We start from the raw sequence: 23066 nt of genomic DNA, 5'->3' as shown, positions 1-23066 counted from the left end.
ATTGACTAGTGACTGGCTATACATTGTTAAGCAATAGGTAGGGTGTGGGTTATAGTGTCTGGTGTGACATTATTAGGTTAAATTTCTAGCTACTTGTGGCAGTAGCAAGCATTTTCAGGAGAGGGATATGTAGGTCAAAGTGGGTAGTAGAGCGTGATTGCGGTCTCATTTTAATGTCTCTTATTGACCTGATAATTAAAAGGACTTGCATTCCTCAGATAAAAGTTACTTTCTCAGTCTGGAGGTACCAAAGAGGAGAAAGGGGAGGTAAATTCCTTGCCATTTCCATAGTACTTTGAATTCTGGTATTCTACTCTGATTCATCTTCTGTTTACTTTTCAGAAAGCTTAAGTACCTGTTCCATGAATTCTGTTCAGGTTTTATGGTTTCAGTCAGTGGGAGGAACAGGGTGTAGTGTGTCCACTCCCTATTACCTGGAACCAGACCTTGAATCATATTACTGCCTTGAAAAAAAATTTTTTTTTTTGTTAGCTCCCCATTGTCTCTAGGGTTAAGTGCTGACTATTTTAGTACTTCAATTCCCCAGCTGCATAGATTTCATATTCAAACCAAACAAGAATATTCGTTGATGCTGAGGAGAAGAGAACTTTCCCTCTACCCTTTGACCATTCAGTATTTGCATATGTGAGATAAACTGACAGTAGATAAATTAGCAGGAAAAAAACACAAATTTATTACATGTTTGTACATAAGAGTCTCACAAAATATCAAACATGAAGGCCAGATGATTGACATTTTTATGGCATCCTGAGCTACAGAAAGGAATAGGACCTTAGGGGAGGTGGTGACAACCTTTGGGAATATGAGGGGAGGAAATGCACGGTGAGCAAAGCTTGCCTTGCTGTGCAGATAAAAAGTCTCTCCTATAATACAAGTTGTCTGGAGCAGCCCTCAGAAGAATAGGTGATAGCCTGTGACAAAGTCTGGGGTGTTGAACTTTAGTCTCTTCTTCTGTGATACAGTTAATCTACCCTAGTTGATAAGATTCCCAGGGAGGGGATATATAACAATTGAGCTTCTTTTTGAAGGATCTATCTTTGGGCAGATAAGAGAACTTCAGAGAAAGCCCCTCCTGCTCTTCGGGGGGAGAAGGAGGAGTTAAGAGTCAGGAGGTCAAGAGAAGGTCAGACCTTGGTTCTTTTTTAGTTCAAAGCATTCCACACCATACTTTGGGATAATGTGTTCTGAGTCCCAGCACCGATACATAGTTATCTTATTCCACATCTATAACTTTATGTAATTCTCTCAGCCTAAAATAGTCTTTCAACCTTTCAATTTTTGCCTCTTCATATTTTATGTATGTTTTACAGCTCAGATGTAATATATTCATAAAATTTGTTTTGGTAATCTGCCTTGCTCTTATATGCTCCCCATAAAAGGAGTGTGTGATTTCTTCAGTCTTTGAAAACTATCATTTTGTTTGTGCTTTTTAAAAGATATGTATATATACTTTGTCTTAGGATTACTTTTATGTGTAGAGACATAGTAACTGTGTCTAGCATAGGCTATTATGCTTCAGATCCAGGTAATTAGATTAAGATATTAGATTCAGGTAATGTTTAGTGCCTACTGTGTACTTCTTCACTTACTCACCTATAACACCTTTTTGAAATAATTATTCTAAATCTTATTCCTATGAGGACACTGAGAATATGTAAAGTTACATTATCTGAACTCTTTTTCAATGGCTGTGTATTTCTTGAGTGTAGGAATTTCAATACAGGTGGTGTGTCTCTTATCCAACATGCTTGACACCCAGAAGTGTTTCAGATTTCAAATTTTTTCAGATCTGGAATGCTCAACCTGTATTCAATTTTCACATAATGCTTACTATATATAGCTACTTGGTAAACATAGCAATAGCCCTAACTTTTTATTTTTTTCTACAGTACCTTGGCCATGTAGAAGTTGATGAATCAAGAGGAATGCACATCTGTGAAGACGCTGTAAAAAGATTGAAAGCTGTATGTATTTGATGGTTGCCAGTGTTGATCTATATGCTGTCAATATTTTCTTAAAAGATTTTGCTCAGTAAAGTTTAGTGACCCAGTAAAAACTATGCTTCTGTTAAAAAGATGTGGGCTTGCTAATAAGGAGCATCTCAGCCAAGCACGGTGGCTCACTCTTATAATCCTAGCACTTTGGGAGGCTGAGGCAGGAGGATTGCATGAGACCAGGGGTTTGAAACCAGCCTGGGCAACATTTCGAGACCCTGTCTCTATTAATTTCAAAAAATTTTTCTTAAATAATAAAATAATAATTAAAAAATTTAAAAGCATCTCATGTTGTCCATCCAGTGGTATAAATTATAAGACGAGCCGTTTCAATTTAGGGCAGATATTATCCTAAAGGTACTTTTGATTTATAACCCATATGAAACAAAAGTTATGAAATCTGATAGAAGAATAGTATTCTAAGACCAGGATAAAACTGTTACAGTTAACATCTTAACTGTGATAACTGGGCTGTAAATTATGGGTTTTAAATATACTATAAAAAATAGCTTCCTGGGGAAAACTAGAGGATAGAGATATCTGTGTTGATGCCTGGTGAGGTTTCCTTTTTGGGAACTTCTTACTATTATCTTGACTCCTACTCCCCAGTTTTCTTTGCTATATACCTCTAACATAAACAGTCTGTTTCTACTGCCTTTTACATAAACTTTAGCACACTTGAAGTAGAGAGCCCTTTCCCAGGATAACTAATGTTTCCTCTGCCTGTTATGCCATAGAACACATCCCAGGCACATGCCTGTGTATTCAGTGAAAGGAGAGAACAAGTTCAGAATTCATAAGGATTCAAAGTGTTAATTTCAGATTTTCCATAGGTTTGAGGCATGTTCCATAGCTCTGATAGCCCTCTTCACAACCCTCCTAATATGTGGCCTTTCCCCACTTTGCTGTGAAAGCTTTAAGCATTACTTCTGCATGCTCTGGCCCCAACAGCCTTAAACACATATTGCTTTGGGTTTACTGGTATGGTGGGCTGCCACAAGTTTGACTACTAATATGTGCTTCTTTCCCTCAATTTGCTTCGTAATCAGAACTTTTCTGCTTCTTGGCATAGTCTGTATTACTTCTTATCTGTAATTCCTGAATATAAAATATATAAAATTAAGGAAGCAACCAAGTCAGAGAGGTAGATTTAATTTTGGAATAAAAACCTGAATCTGTCATAGAAGGGAAAGGAGAAAGTAACTGGCTATAATATATAAAGAACTAAAAACTTTTAAAAAAAGATACAGACATACGTATACATATATACATACATATATACCTATACATACTCTTTATCTCAGATTTTGATCATTAAAATTCTTAAATGATTCAAGCCTTTGCTAGTCTTATCTATGCTCTCCAATCTGTCATTTACATTAAGGAGACCTTGTGTTACGGTACATGAAATTATAGTTTGTAGACCTTCCATGGCAACCTAAATATATTCCCCAGTTAAACATAGTCTCAGATAATTTAATTTTCCATTTTGTCAAAACCAAATTTAAAAGAGAAGTAAAAATTTCATTTCTTTAACAAAATAATTCTGGGTTCATCTAGAAGAATGATAAAATATCAGTTACTCGGGAGGCTGAGGTAGGAGGATTGCTTGAGTCTAGGAGTTTGAGACCAGCCTGGGTGACACAATGAGCCTTTGTCTCAACTAAATAAATACACAAACAAGATGATTTTAGCGAAGAACATTTTTTTTTAAAGTAATGCAGTTATTTGCCCATTAAATAATATTTTATAGTAATCACTGAAAACAAATCAGTGAACAGACTAGATAGCCCTGAAACAAACTTTAAATAATTATTAAAATCTTATAGTTTACACAACTTATGGTGAAATGGCCACTGTGGAATGAGCCTTTAGAAAGTCTTTTGATTCAGAGTATGGCTTCATGTGCACTCTGTAAGTAAGGAAAAGCTAGAGGTGGTTTAAGTTTGCCCAGAACATATTGAGAAATGGTATTTTGTTGTTTAATGAGCAGTTAATCCTCTTAACTGTCTAGTTTTGTTTTTTTTTAAACACTTTTAATTAGAAATATCTCTTTATTATATAAGCAATATATGTTTATTGTATAAAATACAAATGAACCAAAAAAGTACACAAATAAAATGAAATTTCCTACAGTCCCAGAGATAGCCACTATTTAACTGTCTAATTTTAAAACTAATGTTTCAATGGATTTTTTGGTTTTATTTTACCTTTTTTTAAAAAAAAACCAAGAAGATAATAGACTATAAGTGTGATTGCTTGAGGCATAGGACTATTTAGATAATAAAATGTAATGTTTTTATATTCATCAGAACTAGGAACTAAATAGCCATTTTAAAAATTATACCTATGCATGGAACAGTGGCTGGCATGTAGTTGTAACTCAAAAAATATTTCTAGAATGAATATACAGAATACAATCTGATCTGTAATGTGTGGTCAACTTGAGTCTTACAATAACCATAATCAAATATTATGTCTAATGTTTTAAGTTTACCAAAACTGTTTTGCTTATTTCTAAAGATCTTTATTTTCCTGTGGTTTTTAATGACTGAAAGAAAGTTTTAAGCTGAGCACAGTAGCTTGCGCCTATAATCTCAGCTACTTAGAAGTCTGAGATGGGAGGCTCCCTTAAACCCAGGAGTTCAAGACCAGCCGGGGTAATATAGTGAGACCCTGTCTCTACAAAAATAATAAAGTTTTAGATATGTTGGTGATTGTTTTCTAAAAATATTTAAACTTTTAAACTTTGAGGGGAAATTGACCATTTCTAGACTTCTTATCAAGAAGTTATTTAAAATTTTTCAGATAAATACTAGATTTGGAGCAAATGTTATATGTAGTTTTGCACTGGCATGTATTATAAAAACATGGAATTGAAGTTTTGGGTCACTGGAGTAAATTTCCTGTTTCTTATACTCAATGAAATGTCCCCATTCTTTTTTTGTCCCCCGAGTCGAAGTCTTGCTCTGTCACCCAGGCTGGAGTGCAATGGTGCGATCTTGGCTCACTGCAACCTCAGCCTCCCGGGTTCAAACAATTCTCTTGCCTCAGCCTCCCGAGTAGCTGGGATTACAGGTGCCTACCACCACACCCGACTAATTTTTTGTATTTTTAGTAGAGACAGAGTTTCACCGTGTTGGCCAGGGTGGTCTTGAACTCCTGACCTCGTGATCCCCCCACCTCAGTCTCCCAAAGTGCTGGGATTACAGGCATGAGCCACCACGCCTGGCCTCCCCCTTCTTTTAAATACTCTTTCTAGAGCTATACTGAGAATCTTGCAGAAAGTTGGAAGTCCTTAGGATACTGTTCTTCTCATATCATAGTGTGCCACATGTATTCCTCATTTTTGTCTTCCTTTCATATTTTTACTAGGCAGAAATTTCTAGTTGCCTTTTGATTTCTCTGAGCAAACATTCATCTAAAAATCATCCATGAGGATCTACAACTTGACTTTGCCAGATACTTATATTGTGCCAAATGCTATGTTTCTGGAGACTTTTGGTTTTTTTTTATAGATTATAAAGCTCCCTTTTAGAGTTTCAAATAAGTGGGAGCAAATATAAGGATACATAAGCCTGCAGAGGATTAAAGAAGAAATAGGATATTTTTGAAATTAGTTTGAATGCCAGAGCTTAAAATTTTAAAGAATAGTTCAGATGTACCAGTTAAGTAACGTTTTGTTTAAAACAAACATTTTAAACCTACCATGTGAATGATCTTTGGAAGGCAGCTGTGCTCTCCACTATACCACCAACTCATCTAGTGAATAATCTTTGAACTAAAAATTTAACATTTCTAGTGCTTTTTATTTATTTATTTTGGAGACACAGTTTCGCTCTGTCACCCAGGCTGGAGTGCAATGGCACAATCTCAGGTCACTGCAACCTCCGCCTCTGGGGTTCACACGATTCTCCTGCCTCAGCCTCCAGAGTGGCTGGGGTTACAGGTGCCTGCCACCACATCCAGCTAATTGTGTTTTTAGTAGAGATGGGGTTTCACCATGTTGGCCGGGCTGATCTCCAACTCCTGACCTCAGGTGATCGACCTGCCTGGGCCTCCCAAAGTGCTGGGATTACAGGCATGAGCCACCGTGCTCCGCCTTCTAGTGCTTTTTAAATTTGTGAACAATTGAGAAAAGAGATAATTTGCAAGTGTTTTTCCCCAATATACTCTCTTAAAATTTAGAATTACATTAACTTCAATGGGAATTCATCTGCATACTTGATATGCTCAAATGAAAAACTACTGTAACTAAACAAGGTAGGGTTTTAAAAACATGCTCCTCAGAGCATAAATATGTTAATTTTTTTTTAACTTTCTGTGTGTAAAGTTATTGACAGCTATTTTCAAGTAATTTACTTTGTCACATAACTTCACTCATTAGCTACTTTGGTACTTAGCTTCTATAGGATAAATGACAGAAACCACTATTGCCTATTGTTACTGCCTTTATGGCATATCAGCCGCAGGATGAGGAATATTGTCATATATCAGCCAATTCCATAAAAAGTGTATAAGGCCTTTGGTTATCTTGCTTAACTCTGGTCCAAGATGCCCTTCATTTAAAAAAGGTCATTTCTTCCCATTGTTTCTTAAATGTCTCTCCCTCTGTCTTAGTTTTAGACTAGTTTCATTATACTACCAGTTTCTAATATGTTGTTTTTTTATTCACTATTTGATATATTTGTTTTAATATATGTTCTTGTTTTAGCAGGTAAAAGAATGATAACAAATGTTTTTTAAAAGAACATTATTATTCTTTAATAACTGTCTTTTTATGAATTTTGCATGCCAACTTTTTTCATTAACATGTTGGGTATTTTATATAAAGAGGGAAAGCTCAATGTTTAACAATAGCTTTTCTAGGAGCTGAATTAAATATTAACAATCTCCTTCCTTCACCTTCCTGTCCCTCAAGATTGGTGAATATCTTAACTTTGGCTGCATCCTTGAAAGCTTATGGTTATTCATAGTCTAACAAAACTAGGGTCACCAAACTTGGCAGCAGAAATAATCTTAGTCTTATTGTGATAACTACCCAATTACTTTATTATTTTTCCAGTTGCAGTTCAAAATGTTTTGTGGAAATATTTTTTGCTGTTTGTGATTTTCAAAGCTTACGGGGGAAAACAAACTTTCCAGTGTTGGAGAGCATTGAACAGTTTATGGATTGTGTAAAAGAGTCAAATTTCAGTGCAATTATCTTTTCCTAGACATTTATCCAACATTAAAACTGATGATTATAAAAGTAAAGGCTTAAAGTATATTTCAACCACAGCTAGGAAATGTAAAGTTAAATCTAGCTTGTGTGCATTGAAACCCATCTAATTTGTGTAAATTCTACAGATTTTAATTGGTGCCCAGTTTTCATAAATGGTGCTTAAAAATTGGTGCCGATACCATAGATAGTTATGCCTCTGTTAACCAGATAGTTTCAGAATTGTATACTTATAAATGTCAATGCAAGTTTATTTTAAAATAACACCTTTTAGGTTTGGTGCAGTGGCTCGTGTCTGTAATTTCAGCACTTTAGGAGGCTTAGGCAGGCAGATCACTTGAGGTCAGGAGTTCGAGACCAGCCTGGCCAACATGATGAAACCTTGTCTCTACTAAAAATACAAAAATCAGCTGGATGTGGTGGTGCACACCTGTAGTCCCAGCTACTCGGGAGGCCGAGGCATGAGAATTGCTTGAACCCAGGAGGCAGAGGTTGTGGTGACCTGAGATCATGCCACTGCACTCCATCCTGGGTGACGAGTGAGACTCTGTCTCAAAAAACAAACAAACAAAAACCAAATAACAATAAACAATAGCTTTTATAAAGAAAACAAAACGCTGTTTCTTAAATTTCAGTTGTAGCCCACAGACATCATTTGGTTCTTAAGATACGTGTTTTCTCAGCTCTTGTATGAGCATTAGCCTTGTAACCTTAATAGATAATTTATTCTGTGTCTGGAATAGAACATACATGTTATTTCCTTATGTATGTTGTGAAATTGATCAATACACATGTACATATAGATTGATACTAATGTAAGTTAATGGAAAGCCAATGGTCAAGCTCCCCTTAAGTGGTATGGAGTTTCTAAGTGACATCTTACTAAGAAAAAGTATGACAAGGATCTTTGATGCATATTCATTTAATTTTATGTATTGCATTTTTATTGTGATTATGTGGTCATTTGAATGTGGACTTTTAAAATTGATGACTTTCACATAGTTGACCACCAATTTTAAACTTAAAAAATGTATATGGAACCAGTCTTCTATTTTCTATTCACTATTATAAAATTTAAAATGCAAATCTCACCAAACCAGTATGCCCTGTCTTTTTCTCTGCTGCCAAATTTGGAAGATCTCTGTTTTAAATGTAAATAGCGATTACTAAACTAACTTGGTGCTCTGCATGGATACAGGTTCTGATTTCTTCTCACTCTTTCCATGGATTCTTAGGCCATCCAATGTGTTTCCCTGCATTTTCATGCACCCTTCCTTTTTCCCTGTCACTCCTGGTATGGGTAACTCTTTGAAACTCACTCCCACCCCTTCTCCCACTTTTTCCTTTCCCCAATTTCTGTATGTGCTTATTGGTGTGAAGCTCTGGGACATTTAGGCCATACAATAATAGCACTCGACTTGTCCCCCTGTTCCTCCAGGAAAGGAAGTTCTTCAAAGGCTTCTTTGGAAAAGTAAGTTTGATGCCACATTCATGCTTGCTTTATAAGGAGTTACACCCCTAGTGTAGCACTGACATATTTTTTAAAAGTAGCACAGCTTTGGTTTCTTTATAATACAGGAATTGGTTTGACTGTATATGGAAATTAATGAATTAGGAAGTTGCTATCCATAATATTATCAGTGGATCTACTGATACTAAACTTGATGATTCTAAGAAATTCCAATAAATAGGCTGGGCATGGTGGCTCATGTCTGTAATCCCAGCACTTTGGGAGGCCGAGGCAGGTGGATCACCTGAGGAGTTTGAGACCAGCCTGGCCAACATGATGAAACTCTGTTTCTACCAAAAATACAGTACAGGTGATGTGCACCTGTAATCCCAGCTACTCGGAAGGCTGAGGCAGGAGAATCGATTGAACCCAAGAGGTGAAGGTTGCAGTGAGCCGAGATCACGCCCCTGCACTCCAGCTTGGGTGACAGAGTGAGACGCTGTCTCAAAAAAATAAAGAAATTCCAATAAATGAATCAAGTAGGTTAAAAGAGGATTATCTCCTCAACAGTAGGTATTAAAATAAATATTATTTGGTCTTGTAAACTCTGTTTATATTAAAATATTAGCAATATTTGTAACAAGTGGATTTTACATGATGCCCAATATTCACAGGGAAATCGAAAGAAATATTTAAGTAAAAATTAAATATACCCCAAAGTTTACATTCAGTGCAATTTTTTTTTCCAATCTAAATTAAATTTCAGGAGAAGTAAGTGAAAGTGGATAAACTTATCTTTAGGGATCCTGCTATGATTTTTAACCTGCATTGCTAATCTAAGAAAAAGTATCTTAATTATTAGCCTACCAAATATCTGTCATATGTGGAATGTTGTTTATGTAGATGCTTTTCAAATAATGATTATTCAATGTTCATATCTCCCTAAATTTAAGAATATATGGGGTGGCTGTACTAATATCAGTAAATATATTTCTGAATATATTTTGTGTCCAAGTTTATCCTTGTTTAATTTTGAGTAAGTGCTAAAACTAATTCAGACTGAGACAGTATGAGAGAAAAAATACTGTCATTAGATAACAGTATAAATTACTAATGATTTATGTGATTAACAAAATCCTACAATTTTTTTTCTACTGCATGGTTTTGTCATTTTGGAAATTTGTTTTAAAGAACAAATAATTTACATTTCCTTCTCAATTAAATGTTTAAATGTAACTCATTTTTACATTTTCTTGTTCTAACTTAGGTCACCTTTATACTAATGTAAACACATTTGAAGTATTTTGATACAATGATTTAATTCAGTTACTCCTGTTAATCTGAAATAAAAAGTCAAATAATTCACCCACATATGTCACAATACATTTTTTAATAGACATTTTGGATCTGAGTCAGGTTAATAGGTCCTTAGAATATGGGATACATATCTAGAAAGAATCTTATAATTTCCTGTGTAGCATAGCATTATAAGTAGGCATTATATTTGTTAAGGAAATTGATAATTGTTAAGGACACTTTAGGAAACTTTTTGTGGTGTATTTTTTTTTTCCCAAATAGAGTTTCTGAAAGCAATTACACACCACAGTTATCATACAATTTTAACTATTGTTCAAGTGACCAGTTTTAATAAGTCTACTTTACTTAAAACAGCAGATAAGGCTATGTACAATAAGCTATATAAGATAAGGCATCATAGATAAGATGAAGGTCAGGTTATAACAAATATTGATTTAGTTTTTAGAAAGATAATTTTAAAAGTATGTATTTTAGCTGGATGCAGTGGTGCACGCTACTCAGGAGCCTGGAGTGGATTAAGGAACAAAGCTCTCCCCTCAAAGTCAATCCTGAGGTCACAGTATTTATTGCTACATATAATGGGGCCATGATGCACCTACACTGTAGCTGAGCTGGATCACACTGTGTTTGGTAGGCTTTTCACTGCATTTTTTTTTGCTACATGATGAATTTGTATGGTATAAGAAAGAAAATTATGAATCATCTCACTTAATCCTTAACCCAGAAATAATAATTCTCTAGTTTTGCAGTGAGAAAACTGAGGTTTGCAGAGGTTAAATGACCTGACTGTATTCACAGATATTTATAATAAGTGGTAAAAAAATGGGATTTGAACCCAAATAATCTGACTTCAGAGCCAGAAGTGCTATACATTGTGCTATACAATAACTTTATTTTCATATTATTTATAAGTGAAGATTTTATCTCAAAAGGTGCTAGTAAGTAAAGAGCTTCTTAGAAACTCACTTTTACTTTCTTTTTTATAGAGTAGTAATTTAACTTTAGATGTTATTTCTAATCAATTACTTTTTATTAGTTAAAGCTTTAAATAATCATCTTTTTTAGTAGAGATGGGAGTTTTACCATGTTAGTTGGCCAGGCTGATCTTGAACTCCTGACCTCAGGTTATCTGCCCGCCTCGGCATGTGCCTGTAATCCCAGCTACTACTCAGGAGGCTGAGGCAGGAGAATTGCTTGAACCTGGGAGGCACAGGTTGCAAGGAGCCAAGATAATACCATTGCACTCCAGCCTCAGTGACAGAAGGAGACCATCTCAAAAAAAAAAAAAAAAAAAAAAAAAAAAAAAATTCCTTTTCAGTGGTTCAAACTAACAATTTATTTATTTGGAAATATTTAAATTCTACATGTTGAGTATCTCTTATTTGAAATGTTTAGGACCTGAAGGGTTATGGATTTTGGATTTTTTTTTTCAGATTTTGGAATATTTGCTTATATATAATGAGATATTTTGGGGATAAGACCCAAGTCTAAATGCAGAAGTTATTTGTGTTTTATATATGCCTTATACATATAGCCTGAAGATAATTTTATACAATATTTTAAATAATTTTTATAATTAATAATTTTATATTACTTTATTATTTTATAATTATTTAATTTTGTGCATGAAACAAAGTTCATGTACATTGAACCATCAGAAAGCAAAGGTATCACTATCTCAGCCACCCATGTGGATGGAGTCTGTGGTTGTTTGGCATTACTATCATTCCCTACTTTGAATTTATATGCAGTCATTTTCTTGCACTTATTCACACATAAGTACTTCACTTTAAAAAAAAAAAAAAAGACCTACTGACTGGGCATGGTGGCTCACGCCAGCACTTTGGGAGGACAAGGGCGGGTGGATTGCTTGAGGTCAGGAGTTCAAGACCAGCCTGACCAACAGGGTGAAATCTCATCTACTAAAAATACAAAAAAATTAGCTGGGCATGGTGGCACACAGCTGTAGTCCCAGCTACTCAGGAGGTTGAGGCAGGAGAATTGCTTGAACCCGGGAGATGGAGGCTGCAGTGAGCCTAGATCACGCCACTGCACTCCAGCCTGGGCTACAGAGCAAGACTCTGTCTCAAAAAAAAAAAAAAGACATATCACTAGTAGAGTGAAAAAATAATACGTTCAGAGTAACTGAGCAGCACCATAGCATCACCAGAATACATATGTCAGCTGTTTAACAACAGCAACAACAAACAATGACAGGCTTTGCCTTCCCCTCTGAGGCTGTGTTTTGATTAAAAGATTACTTACACTGTATTTTTTTTTTTTTTTTTTTAAGGTAAAAAGAAATATCAGAAGCAGTTGAGGGGTCAGGAAGTGGGTCTTCTAGGGATGAAGTGACATTCTGCTAGAAGGCTTTTTTTTTTTTGGAGACAGGGTCTCACTCTGTCACCCAGGCTGGAGTGCGGTGGCACAATCATGGCTCACTGCAGCCTCAAACTCCCAGGCTTAGGGGATCCTCCCAACACAACCTCTCGAGTAGCTGGGACTACACGCATGTGCCACCACACTCAGCTATTTTTGTATTTTTTATAGAAACAGGGTTTCACCATGTTGCCCAGGCTGGTCTCAAACTCCTGAGGTCAAGTGATCCACCCACCTCACCCTGCCAAAGTGCTGGGATTACAAGCATGAGCCACTGTGCCCAGCCTGCTGGATGGCTTGTGTGTTGTATTGCTTTTTTTTTTTTTTTTTTTTTTGAGACAGAGTCCCCCTTCATCACCCTGGCTGGTGTGATCTCAGTCACCACAACCTCTGCTTTCCGGGTTCAAGTGATTTTTTTGTTTCAGCCTCCCGAGTAGCTGGGACCACATACCCAGATAATTTTGTATTTTAGTAGAGATGGGGTTTCAGCATGTTGGCCAGGCTGGTCTCGAACTCCTGACCTCAAGTGATCTGCCTGCCTTGGCCTCCCAGGGTGCTGGGATTACAGGCATGAGCCACAGCACCCAGAATTCTTTTCTTATGTTATTGGGGAAAATTTTTTTTTTAATGTCAGGGTGATTTTATACTAATATATAATTTTTTATAGTGAGTCATTTAAAGAGTTTGGAAAACAGAGAGGGGCAAGTATTGCCCATTATCTTACCCAGAATGTGCTTTTAAATGATAATTTTTTCTTTAATTTGGAATCTTTCAAATCTTTCAAGTTGCCGTCATTTAATTCATCTCCACACTAATCTACAAGAAATAGACTGGTGAGAGAGACTTGATAATATTATTGAGTTTGCTAGGTCAATTGTGGTTTGATGAAAGCTCAAAATGAAAATCTTACAGAACAGTGTATGTTACGGAGTTTTATCCAGTACAGTTCCTCATAAATTTTGATACTTTGTTATTCTTTGAATCATGTATGATTTAATGATCCAGGATAAATAGAACAACAGTAATCAAGAAGTGTTTTATTAAACACATTTATGTGAAAGTAAGTAGATAGAAGAATTGTTTGCCCCGATTCTGAATTTATGACTTACAGCCAGGAAAATTTTCTCTTTTCCATAAGTTGCCTCTTGGACCTGACCTTCCCTATTGTTACATCACCACCTGATAGGAGCAGTGCCTCCAGAAACTTTAGCAGTATGGAACAGATAAATCTGGGTCTGTTACAGGCCTGTAATCCATTGTAAGCTTACAAACATTGTAAAAGAGGGGCAAAAAAAAAAAGGATCTGAAATAACTTTTCCAAACTAATTAAATTGCTCATTGCCATGGCTGGGTGCATTGGCTCACGCCTGTAATCCCAGCACTTTGGGAGGCTGAGGCGGGTGAACCACAAGATCAAGAGTTCAAGATGAGTCTGGCCAAGATGGTGAAACCCCGTCTCTACTAAAAGACAAAATTAGCTGGGCGTGGTGGCAGGTGCCTATAATCCAAGCTACTTGGGAGGCTGAGGCAGGAGAATCGCTTGAACACCGGGGTGGGCAGAGGTTGCAGTGAACCCAGATCGTGACACTGCACTTCAGCCTGGGTGACAGAGTGAGACTATCTCAAATAAATAAATAAATTAAATTAAATTAAATAGCTCATTGCCTTAGGAAAGCCAATAATGCACTCAGCTTTTAGGGATTATTACATGCAACTTCATTAGCATAGTTGGCTATACTGGGCAAATACTTTATTACCAAAATTACATGGCACTTAATGTTTGAAAAAAGGTTTTTTTATAATTTTAATGTATTTGAGGAACCCTATGAGCTAAGTAATCTGTATTCCCATTTTATGAAGAAGCTGACTCAACATAGAGACAGGAAATATTCTTAGGCCACCCTATTAGATGTCTTTTAAAGCCATTTACTTGTATTTATATAGAGCTTTATAGTTTATTATGTGCTTTGACCTACTTTCTAATTTGCCATTCACAACAGTTCAGTGAATTGGACAGGGTAGTTCATGAAACTGCATTTTACAGATGAATAAACAGAAGCTCAGAGAGTTCACCCAGCTAATACTAAATGGCAGTGCCTACAGTGAAACCAAGGATTTCTGAAACTTAGTGCAAAGTTCTTTCACCTACCCCATGTTGATGTTCTGTCATTCAAAAGCATTCCTCTGCTTTCCTCAAGTATGCCTTAATTATAATGAATGGAGAAGTGTCTAATGCAGAGGACGCTAAACAGCCCAAGGGCCTGAATACTTCCATAAACATGGACTTTTGGCCTGCACACAGGCTTTTATATAAAAGTAGGATATTCATCTTAAGAATTAGCAGACCTGGCAAAACAGCTTGCTTTCTATGTGGCAACCATGTCTTGACCTGAATAACAGCTGTGCCCTTTGCCTATTCGCCACAATCCCTGCAACTCCCTGTTGTCCCTGCTTTACTCATTTGTTATCTGCCTTTAACTCTTGTACGCATTTGAGTTTGTGAACTCCTCTCTGGGTTATGTCACTTTGATTTATTTTCTTTGTAGCAACCACTTCTGACTGTATAAAATCACCAAAATATTATATCTGTTCTTACAGCTCCTGTTAATACACTGCCAAATATAGTTTTCAAGTTTTATGTTTTACAATTGCTAAATGGCACCATTAGAAATGGTTAAGTTTTAGAGAATGCATGGTTGAAAAGTAATGTGTAGTTATGTTGTTTTAACCTAATTCCTGAGAGTAAAGGATTTCATGGCATTTATGACTCCACTCTTGAATTAGTGTATTCAAGTCTGCATTCTATTTTACATTTCCTAAATTTTCTCCTCTATGACAACTTGTACTTAGTGTTTATCTTCATTCTGGATCCTATTATTATTATTATTATTATTATTATTATTATACCTTAAGTTCTGGGATATATGTGCAGAACGTGCAGGTTTGTTACGTAAGTATACATGTGCCATGGTGGTTTGCTGCACCCATCAACCTGTCATCTAAGTTTTAAACCCCACATACATTAGGTATTTGTCCTAATGCTCTCCCTCCCCTTGCCCCTAACTCCTTGACAGACCCCAGTGTGTGATGTTCCCCTCCCTGTGTCCGTGTGTTCTCATTGTTCACCTCCCACTTATGAATGAGAACATGTGGTATTTGGTTTTCTGTTCCTGTGTTAATTTGCTAAGAATGATGGTTTCCAGCTTCATCCATGTCCCTACAAAGGACATGAACTCATTCTTTTTTATGGCTGCATAGTATTCCATGGTGTATATGTGCCACATTTTCTTTATCCAGTCTATCATTGATGGACATTTGGGTTGGTTCCAAGTCTTTGCTTTTGTGAATAGTGCTGCAGTAAACATATGTGTGCAAGTGTCTTTATAGTAGAATTATTTATATTCCTTTGGGTATTGGATCCTATTCTTTAAAAGTGCATCTGTGCTCACGTATTGTTTCCCTACTGTTCAAGGGATGAACTATCTGTGCTCCTTGCAGAGGCCAACTCCTCCACCAGATTCTTCTAATTCCAACTCTTACTTATTCTGGCAATGCTACCCCCTCTCTCCTCTATAATCAGTTTTCTTTCTCTAATGGATCATCCATTAGCATAAAAATATACCGTCTTCTTTTTAAAAAAGTTTTTTTCTTGGTACCCTCAGCTCCTTCTTCTGTTGAACCCATTTAATCATCTCCACAACTTTTTNACAGAGTCCCCCTTCATCACCCTGGCTGGTGTGATCTCAGTCACCACAACCTCTGCTTTCCGGGTTCAAGTGATTTTTTTGTTTCAGCCTCCCGAGTAGCTGGGACCACATACCCAGATAATTTTTGTATTTTTAGTAGAGATGGGGTTTCAGCATGTTGGCCAGGCTGGTCTCGAACTCCTGACCTCAAGTGATCTGCCTGCCTTGGCCTCCCAGGGTGCTGGGATTACAGGCATGAGCCACAGCACCCAGAATTCTTTTCTTATGTTATTGGGGAAAATTTTTTTTTTAATGTCAGGGTGATTTTATACTAATATATAATTTTTTATAGTGAGTCATTTAAAGAGTTTGGAAAACAGAGAGGGGCAAGTATTGCCCATTATCTTACCCAGAATGTGCTTTTAAATGATAATTTTTTCTTTAATTTGGAATCTTTCAAATCTTTCAAGTTGCCGTCATTTAATTCATCTCCACACTAATCTACAAGAAATAGACTGGTGAGAGAGACTTGATAATATTATTGAGTTTGCTAGGTCAATTGTGGTTTGATGAAAGCTCAAAATGAAAAATCTTACAGAACAGTGTATGTTACGGAGTTTTTATCCAGTACAGTTCCTCATAAATTTTGATACTTTGTTATTCTTTGAATCATGTATGATTTAATGATCCAGGATAAATAGAACAACAGTAATCAAGAAGTGTTTTTATTAAACACATTTATGTGAAAGTAAGTAGATAGAAGAATTGTTTGCCCCGATTCTGAATTTATGACTTACAGCCAGGAAAATTTTCTCTTTTCCATAAGTTGCCTCTTGGACCTGACCTTCCCTATTGTTACATCACCACCTGATAGGAGCAGTGCCTCCAGAAACTTTAGCAGTATGGAACAGATAAATCTGGGTCTGTTACAGGCCTGTAATCCATTGTAAGCTTACAAACATTGTAAAAGAGGGGCAAAAAAAAAAAGGATCTGAAATAACTTTTTCCAAACTAATTAAATTGCTCATTGCCATGGCTGGGTGCATTGGCTCACGCCTGTAATCCCAGCACTTTGGGAGGCTGAGGCGGGTGAACCACAAGATCAAGAGTTCAAGATGAGTCTGGCCAAGATGGTGAAACCCCGTCTCTACTAAAAAGACAAAAATTAGCTGGGCGTGGTGGCAGGTGCCTATAATCCAAGCTACTTGGGAGGCTGAGGCAGGAGAATCGCTTGAACACCGGGGGTGGGCAGAGGTTGCAGTGAACCCAGATCGTGACACTGCACTTCAGCCTGGGTGACAGAGTGAGACTATCTCAAATAAATAAATAAATTAAATTAAATTAAATAGCTCATTGCCTTAGGAAAGCCAATAATGCACTCAGCTTTTTAGGGATTATTACATGCAACTTCATTAGCATAGTTGGCTATACTGGGCAAATACTTTATTACCAAAAATTACATGGCACTTAATGTTTGAAAAAAGGTTTTTTTATAATTTTAATGTATTTGAGGAACCCTATGAGCTAAGTAATCTGTATTCCCATTTTATGAAGAAGCTGACTCAACATAGAGACAGGAAATATTCTTAGGCCACCCTATTAGATGTCTTTTTAAAGCCATTTACTTGTATTTATATAGAGCTTTATAGTTTATTATGTGCTTTGACCTACTTTCTAATTTGCCATTCACAACAGTTCAGTGAATTGGACAGGGTAGTTCATGAAACTGCATTTTACAGATGAATAAACAGAAGCTCAGAGAGTTCACCCAGCTAATACTAAATGGCAGTGCCTACAGTGAAACCAAGGATTTCTGAAACTTAGTGCAAAGTTCTTTCACCTACCCCATGTTGATGTTCTGTCATTCAAAAAGCATTCCTCTGCTTTCCTCAAGTATGCCTTAATTATAATGAATGGAGAAGTGTCTAATGCAGAGGACGCTAAACAGCCCAAGGGCCTGAATACTTCCATAAACATGGACTTTTGGCCTGCACACAGGCTTTTATATAAAAAGTAGGATATTCATCTTAAGAATTAGCAGACCTGGCAAAACAGCTTGCTTTCTATGTGGCAACCATGTCTTGACCTGAATAACAGCTGTGCCCTTTGCCTATTCGCCACAATCCCTGCAACTCCCTGTTGTCCCTGCTTTACTCATTTGTTATCTGCCTTTAACTCTTGTACGCATTTGAGTTTGTGAACTCCTCTCTGGGTTATGTCACTTTGATTTATTTTTCTTTGTAGCAACCACTTCTGACTGTATAAAAATCACCAAAAATATTATATCTGTTCTTACAGCTCCTGTTAATACACTGCCAAATATAGTTTTTCAAGTTTTTATGTTTTTACAATTGCTAAATGGCACCATTAGAAATGGTTAAGTTTTAGAGAATGCATGGTTGAAAAGTAATGTGTAGTTATGTTGTTTTAACCTAATTCCTGAGAGTAAAGGATTTCATGGCATTTATGACTCCACTCTTGAATTAGTGTATTCAAGTCTGCATTCTATTTTACATTTCCTAAATTTTCTCCTCTATGACAACTTGTACTTAGTGTTTATCTTCATTCTGGATCCTATTATTATTATTATTATTATTATTATTATTATACCTTAAGTTCTGGGATATATGTGCAGAACGTGCAGGTTTGTTACGTAAGTATACATGTGCCATGGTGGTTTGCTGCACCCATCAACCTGTCATCTAAGTTTTAAACCCCACATACATTAGGTATTTGTCCTAATGCTCTCCCTCCCCTTGCCCCTAACTCCTTGACAGACCCCAGTGTGTGATGTTCCCCTCCCTGTGTCCGTGTGTTCTCATTGTTCACCTCCCACTTATGAATGAGAACATGTGGTATTTGGTTTTCTGTTCCTGTGTTAATTTGCTAAGAATGATGGTTTCCAGCTTCATCCATGTCCCTACAAAGGACATGAACTCATTCTTTTTTATGGCTGCATAGTATTCCATGGTGTATATGTGCCACATTTTCTTTATCCAGTCTATCATTGATGGACATTTGGGTTGGTTCCAAGTCTTTGCTTTTGTGAATAGTGCTGCAGTAAACATATGTGTGCAAGTGTCTTTATAGTAGAATTATTTATATTCCTTTGGGTATTGGATCCTATTCTTTAAAAGTGCATCTGTGCTCACGTATTGTTTCCCTACTGTTCAAGGGATGAACTATCTGTGCTCCTTGCAGAGGCCAACTCCTCCACCAGATTCTTCTAATTCCAACTCTTACTTATTCTGGCAATGCTACCCCTCTCTCCTCTATAATCAGTTTTCTTTCTCTAATGGATCATCCATTAGCATAAAATATACCGTCTTCTTTTTAAAAAAGTTTTTTTCTTGGTACCCTCAGCTCCTTCTTCTGTTGAACCCATTTAATCATCTCCACAACTTTTTTCTCCACCACCCCATCACGGCTGCCCTTATCTTCTTTTGTATTACTATTCCAGTAGTCCTATCGCCTTACTCAGGCTATCAGCAGCAATTGACGTAGCCCGTGTCTCACTCCCCCTTGAAACACTGGTTCAGGGATCATACTTTCCCAATTTTCCCCTTCGTCTGTGGACTCTTTTCAGCCTACACCTCTCCGTTAATGATCTCATCCACAATGTGATGTTTTTAAATATCATTTATGTAATACATGCTGATGGTTTTGAAATTTATATCTCCATACATCTCCCCTGAACTCCATAATGGTATTTCCATCTTAGAAGCAATATAGCATAAGAATCAAGGGCCCAGCCTTTGGTGCCAGATTACTTGCACTTACTAGCTTTGCGATTAATGCCTACTTCATGTGGTTGTTGTGAAGATTAGATGAATAAACGTAAGAGCACCAAAAGGCCTGTTTTGGTAGATAGGTGTCACATCATCATTATTAAACTTTTTCACTTGGATATCTGCTAGTCACCTCACCCTTTAATATGTCACAAATCGAATTCCCCCAAGGAGAGAAGGATCTTTCTCTCCTAGTCTCTTCCAGTCTCAGTATACAGCATCTCTGTCCCTATGCACTAGCCAAACCCTGGATTTGACCTTGACTTCTCTTTTTCTTATACCTTACATCCACTCCATTAACAGTTCCTGTCTGCTGTAGCCTTCAAGAACCTAATCAGTTCTCAGTATCTCCACCACTCCTACCCTGGTCCAAGGCAGCATCTCCTCTTAACTGAACCATTGCAGTAGCATTCTACTAGCATCCTACTACCCCTGCTTTCACTGTTGTCCTCCTGCCATCCCCTCTTGAGAGATGGCCTGAGTGATCTTTTTAAGACAGAGGTCCGGCCGGGCACAGTGGCTCACGCCTATAATCCCAGCACTTTGGGAGTCCTAGGCGGGTGGATCACGAGATCAGGAGATCGAGACAATCCTGGCTAACATGGTGAAACCCCATCTCTACTAAAAATACAAAAACATTAGACAGGCGTGGTGGCGGGTGCCTGCAGTCCCAGCTACTTGGGAGGCTGAGGCAGGAGAATGGCGTGAACCCGGGAGGTAGAGCTTGCAGTGAGCCGAGATCATGCCACTGTGCTCCAGCCAGGGCAACAGAGCAATACTCTGTCTCAAAAAAAAAAAGCGGGGGCAGAGGCCCAATTACGTTGCTTCACTGTCCCATGTCCTCCAGTAGCTTCCTGATCTACTCAGGGTAAAAGGCAAAGTCTTTTAGGCCTTGTAGGCCATTGCGTATGAATCCCCTCTGTCTTTTTCCTCTTTTTTTTTTTTTTTTTTTTTTTTTGAGACGGAGTCTCGCTCTGTCGCCCGGACTGGAGTGCAGTGGCCGGATCTCAGCTCACTGCAAGCTCTGCCTCCCGGGTTTACGCCATTCTCCTGCCTTAGCCTCCCGAGTAGCTGGGACTACAGGCGCCCGCCACCTCGCCCGGCTAGTTTTGTATTTTAGTAGAGACGGGGTTTCTCCGTGTTAGCCAGGATGGTCTCGATTTCCTGACCTCGTGATCCGCCCGTCTCGGCCTCCCAAAGTGCTGGGATTACAGGCTTGAGCCATCGCGCCCGGCATCTTTTTCCTCTTTTATCTCCTCCTAGCCGCCTTCTTGCTTCCTCTGTTCCAACCACACTAGCCTCCTGGATATTCCTTAAACACACCAGATATGCTTTCACCTCAGGGCCTTTGTACTTGTTGTAATCTCTAGTCTGGAACACACATCATCCAGATATATGTGTGGCTCACTTCCTCATCTCTTTCCCTTTGCTCAAAAGCCCCATTATCAGGCATTTACTATGAATTAATGAATAAAGGAATGAATGAGGAATGTACTGCTCAAGTTCACCCTGTTGTGGGAGGAACCAGATAGGTAAAGACATGGTTACCAAATTGTGTGACAATAACAGGTGCTCCAGGAGCAAAGAGGAAGAGTGAATGTGAAAGGTTGTAATGAAGGCTTCTAGGAGGAGATGACACCTAAGGCTGAGCCTAAAAACTATGAGTTCCAATTAAACTAAGTTAGAAGAGAAAGATTTCAGACAGAAGGAACAGCACTATCAGGGACATTGGGATGAGAGAAAACATGTTGCACACTCATTCATTCATTCATTCATTCATTCAACCTAGGGGTGTTGAGAAGGAAACAGAAGATGAGACCCAGATTTCATTCATGGATGACCAAGGGGATGGTGGAATCACTCATTGTGAGAAGGGATAATTTGGTTTTGGACAGGTTGAATTTGAGATGCCTCTAGAATTTTCATTTCAGCTACTATATACCTTTGAAAAATGAACTTAATATTGGAATAATCCCTAGGTGTCCCCTCCCCCAATTGAAGTGATTTGGCATACTAGAAGAGCTAAATTGCCTCTCCAAACTCTCCTTTACTGTGTAGTTCATGACATGCTCCATGCTTGTTTTTTCCTAAAAGCCTTTAAGTGCCCCTCTCATTTAAGAAAGTACAGGAATAATTAACCTTAGCGTCTGAGACTAAAAGTTACTGTACTCTTCCTGAGCACAGTACAATCTCAAATCCTGAAGAAAGTTGTGTTTCTGTCCTTTCGCTGCTTTGTTCTTTGGGGTATATTCACTGGATTTGGGAATTATAAGACAAAATTTATTTATTATACCATTCTGTTCAGAAATTCAAATATCAAATTATAGACTTCAAGGCTTTTCTGATTTAAAAAACAGTGAAGCTGGGTTTCCTCTGAAAAAAGTCCCTTGTTTATTACAAGGTACACTGTATCATGGTTTCCTGGTTTATATATCACCATTACTCTGTAATGCCTGCCTCTGTGTAGATGTGGCAGAAAGACTGACCAGCGATTCTTTACACATTGGGTACCTTTAAAGAAGACCTCTTTGGTTTGTAGCTGTAGGAACTTTGCACAGTAGAATTGCAAATCACTGTTGTTCTGAGAGTGACTTGTTCTGCCCTAATTGGTCTGCTGGCTGCTGTTGCTTCTTAACATTTCAAAGCTATGCAAAATTAGGTTTCCATGTGTCTTTATAGCATTTCTTCACTTCAGCTTACATTAGAACATCTGCTTAACCCTTTTGCTCTTACCTAGCATATGCCCAGCAGAACTGTCTAGCCTCCAAATGTCATTTTTATTTTTGCCAGTGGCATGCTCTTATCTCATTGGTGATCTTGGGAACGTAGAATTTTAGAGTTGGACAGCACCTTAAAATGGGTAGCATGTAGGCCGGGCGCGGTGGCTCATGCTTGTAATCCCAGCACTTTGGGAGGCTGAGGCGGGCGGATCACGAGGTCAGGAGATGGAGACCACGGTGAAACCCCATCTCGACTAAAAATACAAAAAATTAGCCGGGCACAGTGGCGGGCGCCTGTAGTCCCAGCTACTCAGGAGGCTGGGACAGGAGAATGGCGTGAACCCGGGAGGCGGAGCTTGCAGCGAGCCGAGGTCGAGATCGCACCACTGCACTCCAGCCTGGTCTATAGAGCGAGACTCTGTCTCAAAAAAAAAAAAAAAAAAAAAAAAATGGGAAGCATTTAAATAACTTTTTAAGAAAAAAAAAAAAA

General features: G+C 37.8%; 1 protein-coding gene across 16 annotated transcripts in view; it reads left to right on the top strand.

Annotated features, from left to right (window-relative positions):
• NUMB (NUMB endocytic adaptor protein) overlaps positions 1–23066 on the top strand; it is a 200851-nt gene that overhangs the window by 142322 nt on the left and 35463 nt on the right. For 10 of the 16 annotated variants that reach the window (XM_017882812.1, XM_017882804.1, XM_017882813.1 and 7 more), the window contains 2 exons: positions 1911–1985; positions 8675–8707. In XM_017882812.1, coding sequence (XP_017738301.1) covers positions 1911–1985; positions 8675–8707 — 108 coding nt within the window. The remainder of the gene's footprint in view (positions 1–1910; positions 1986–8674; positions 8708–23066) is intronic. The other 6 variants (XM_017882810.1, XM_017882808.1, XM_017882809.1 and 3 more) reach the window with 1 other exon arrangement.

This window comes from Rhinopithecus bieti, unplaced genomic scaffold, assembly GCF_001698545.2.
Source record: "Rhinopithecus bieti isolate Rb0 unplaced genomic scaffold, ASM169854v2 scaffold_13259, whole genome shotgun sequence".
In the NCBI taxonomy this organism is placed as follows: Eukaryota; Metazoa; Chordata; class Mammalia; order Primates; family Cercopithecidae; genus Rhinopithecus; species Rhinopithecus bieti.
This window is presented reverse-complemented; position numbering and strand designations above follow the sequence as displayed.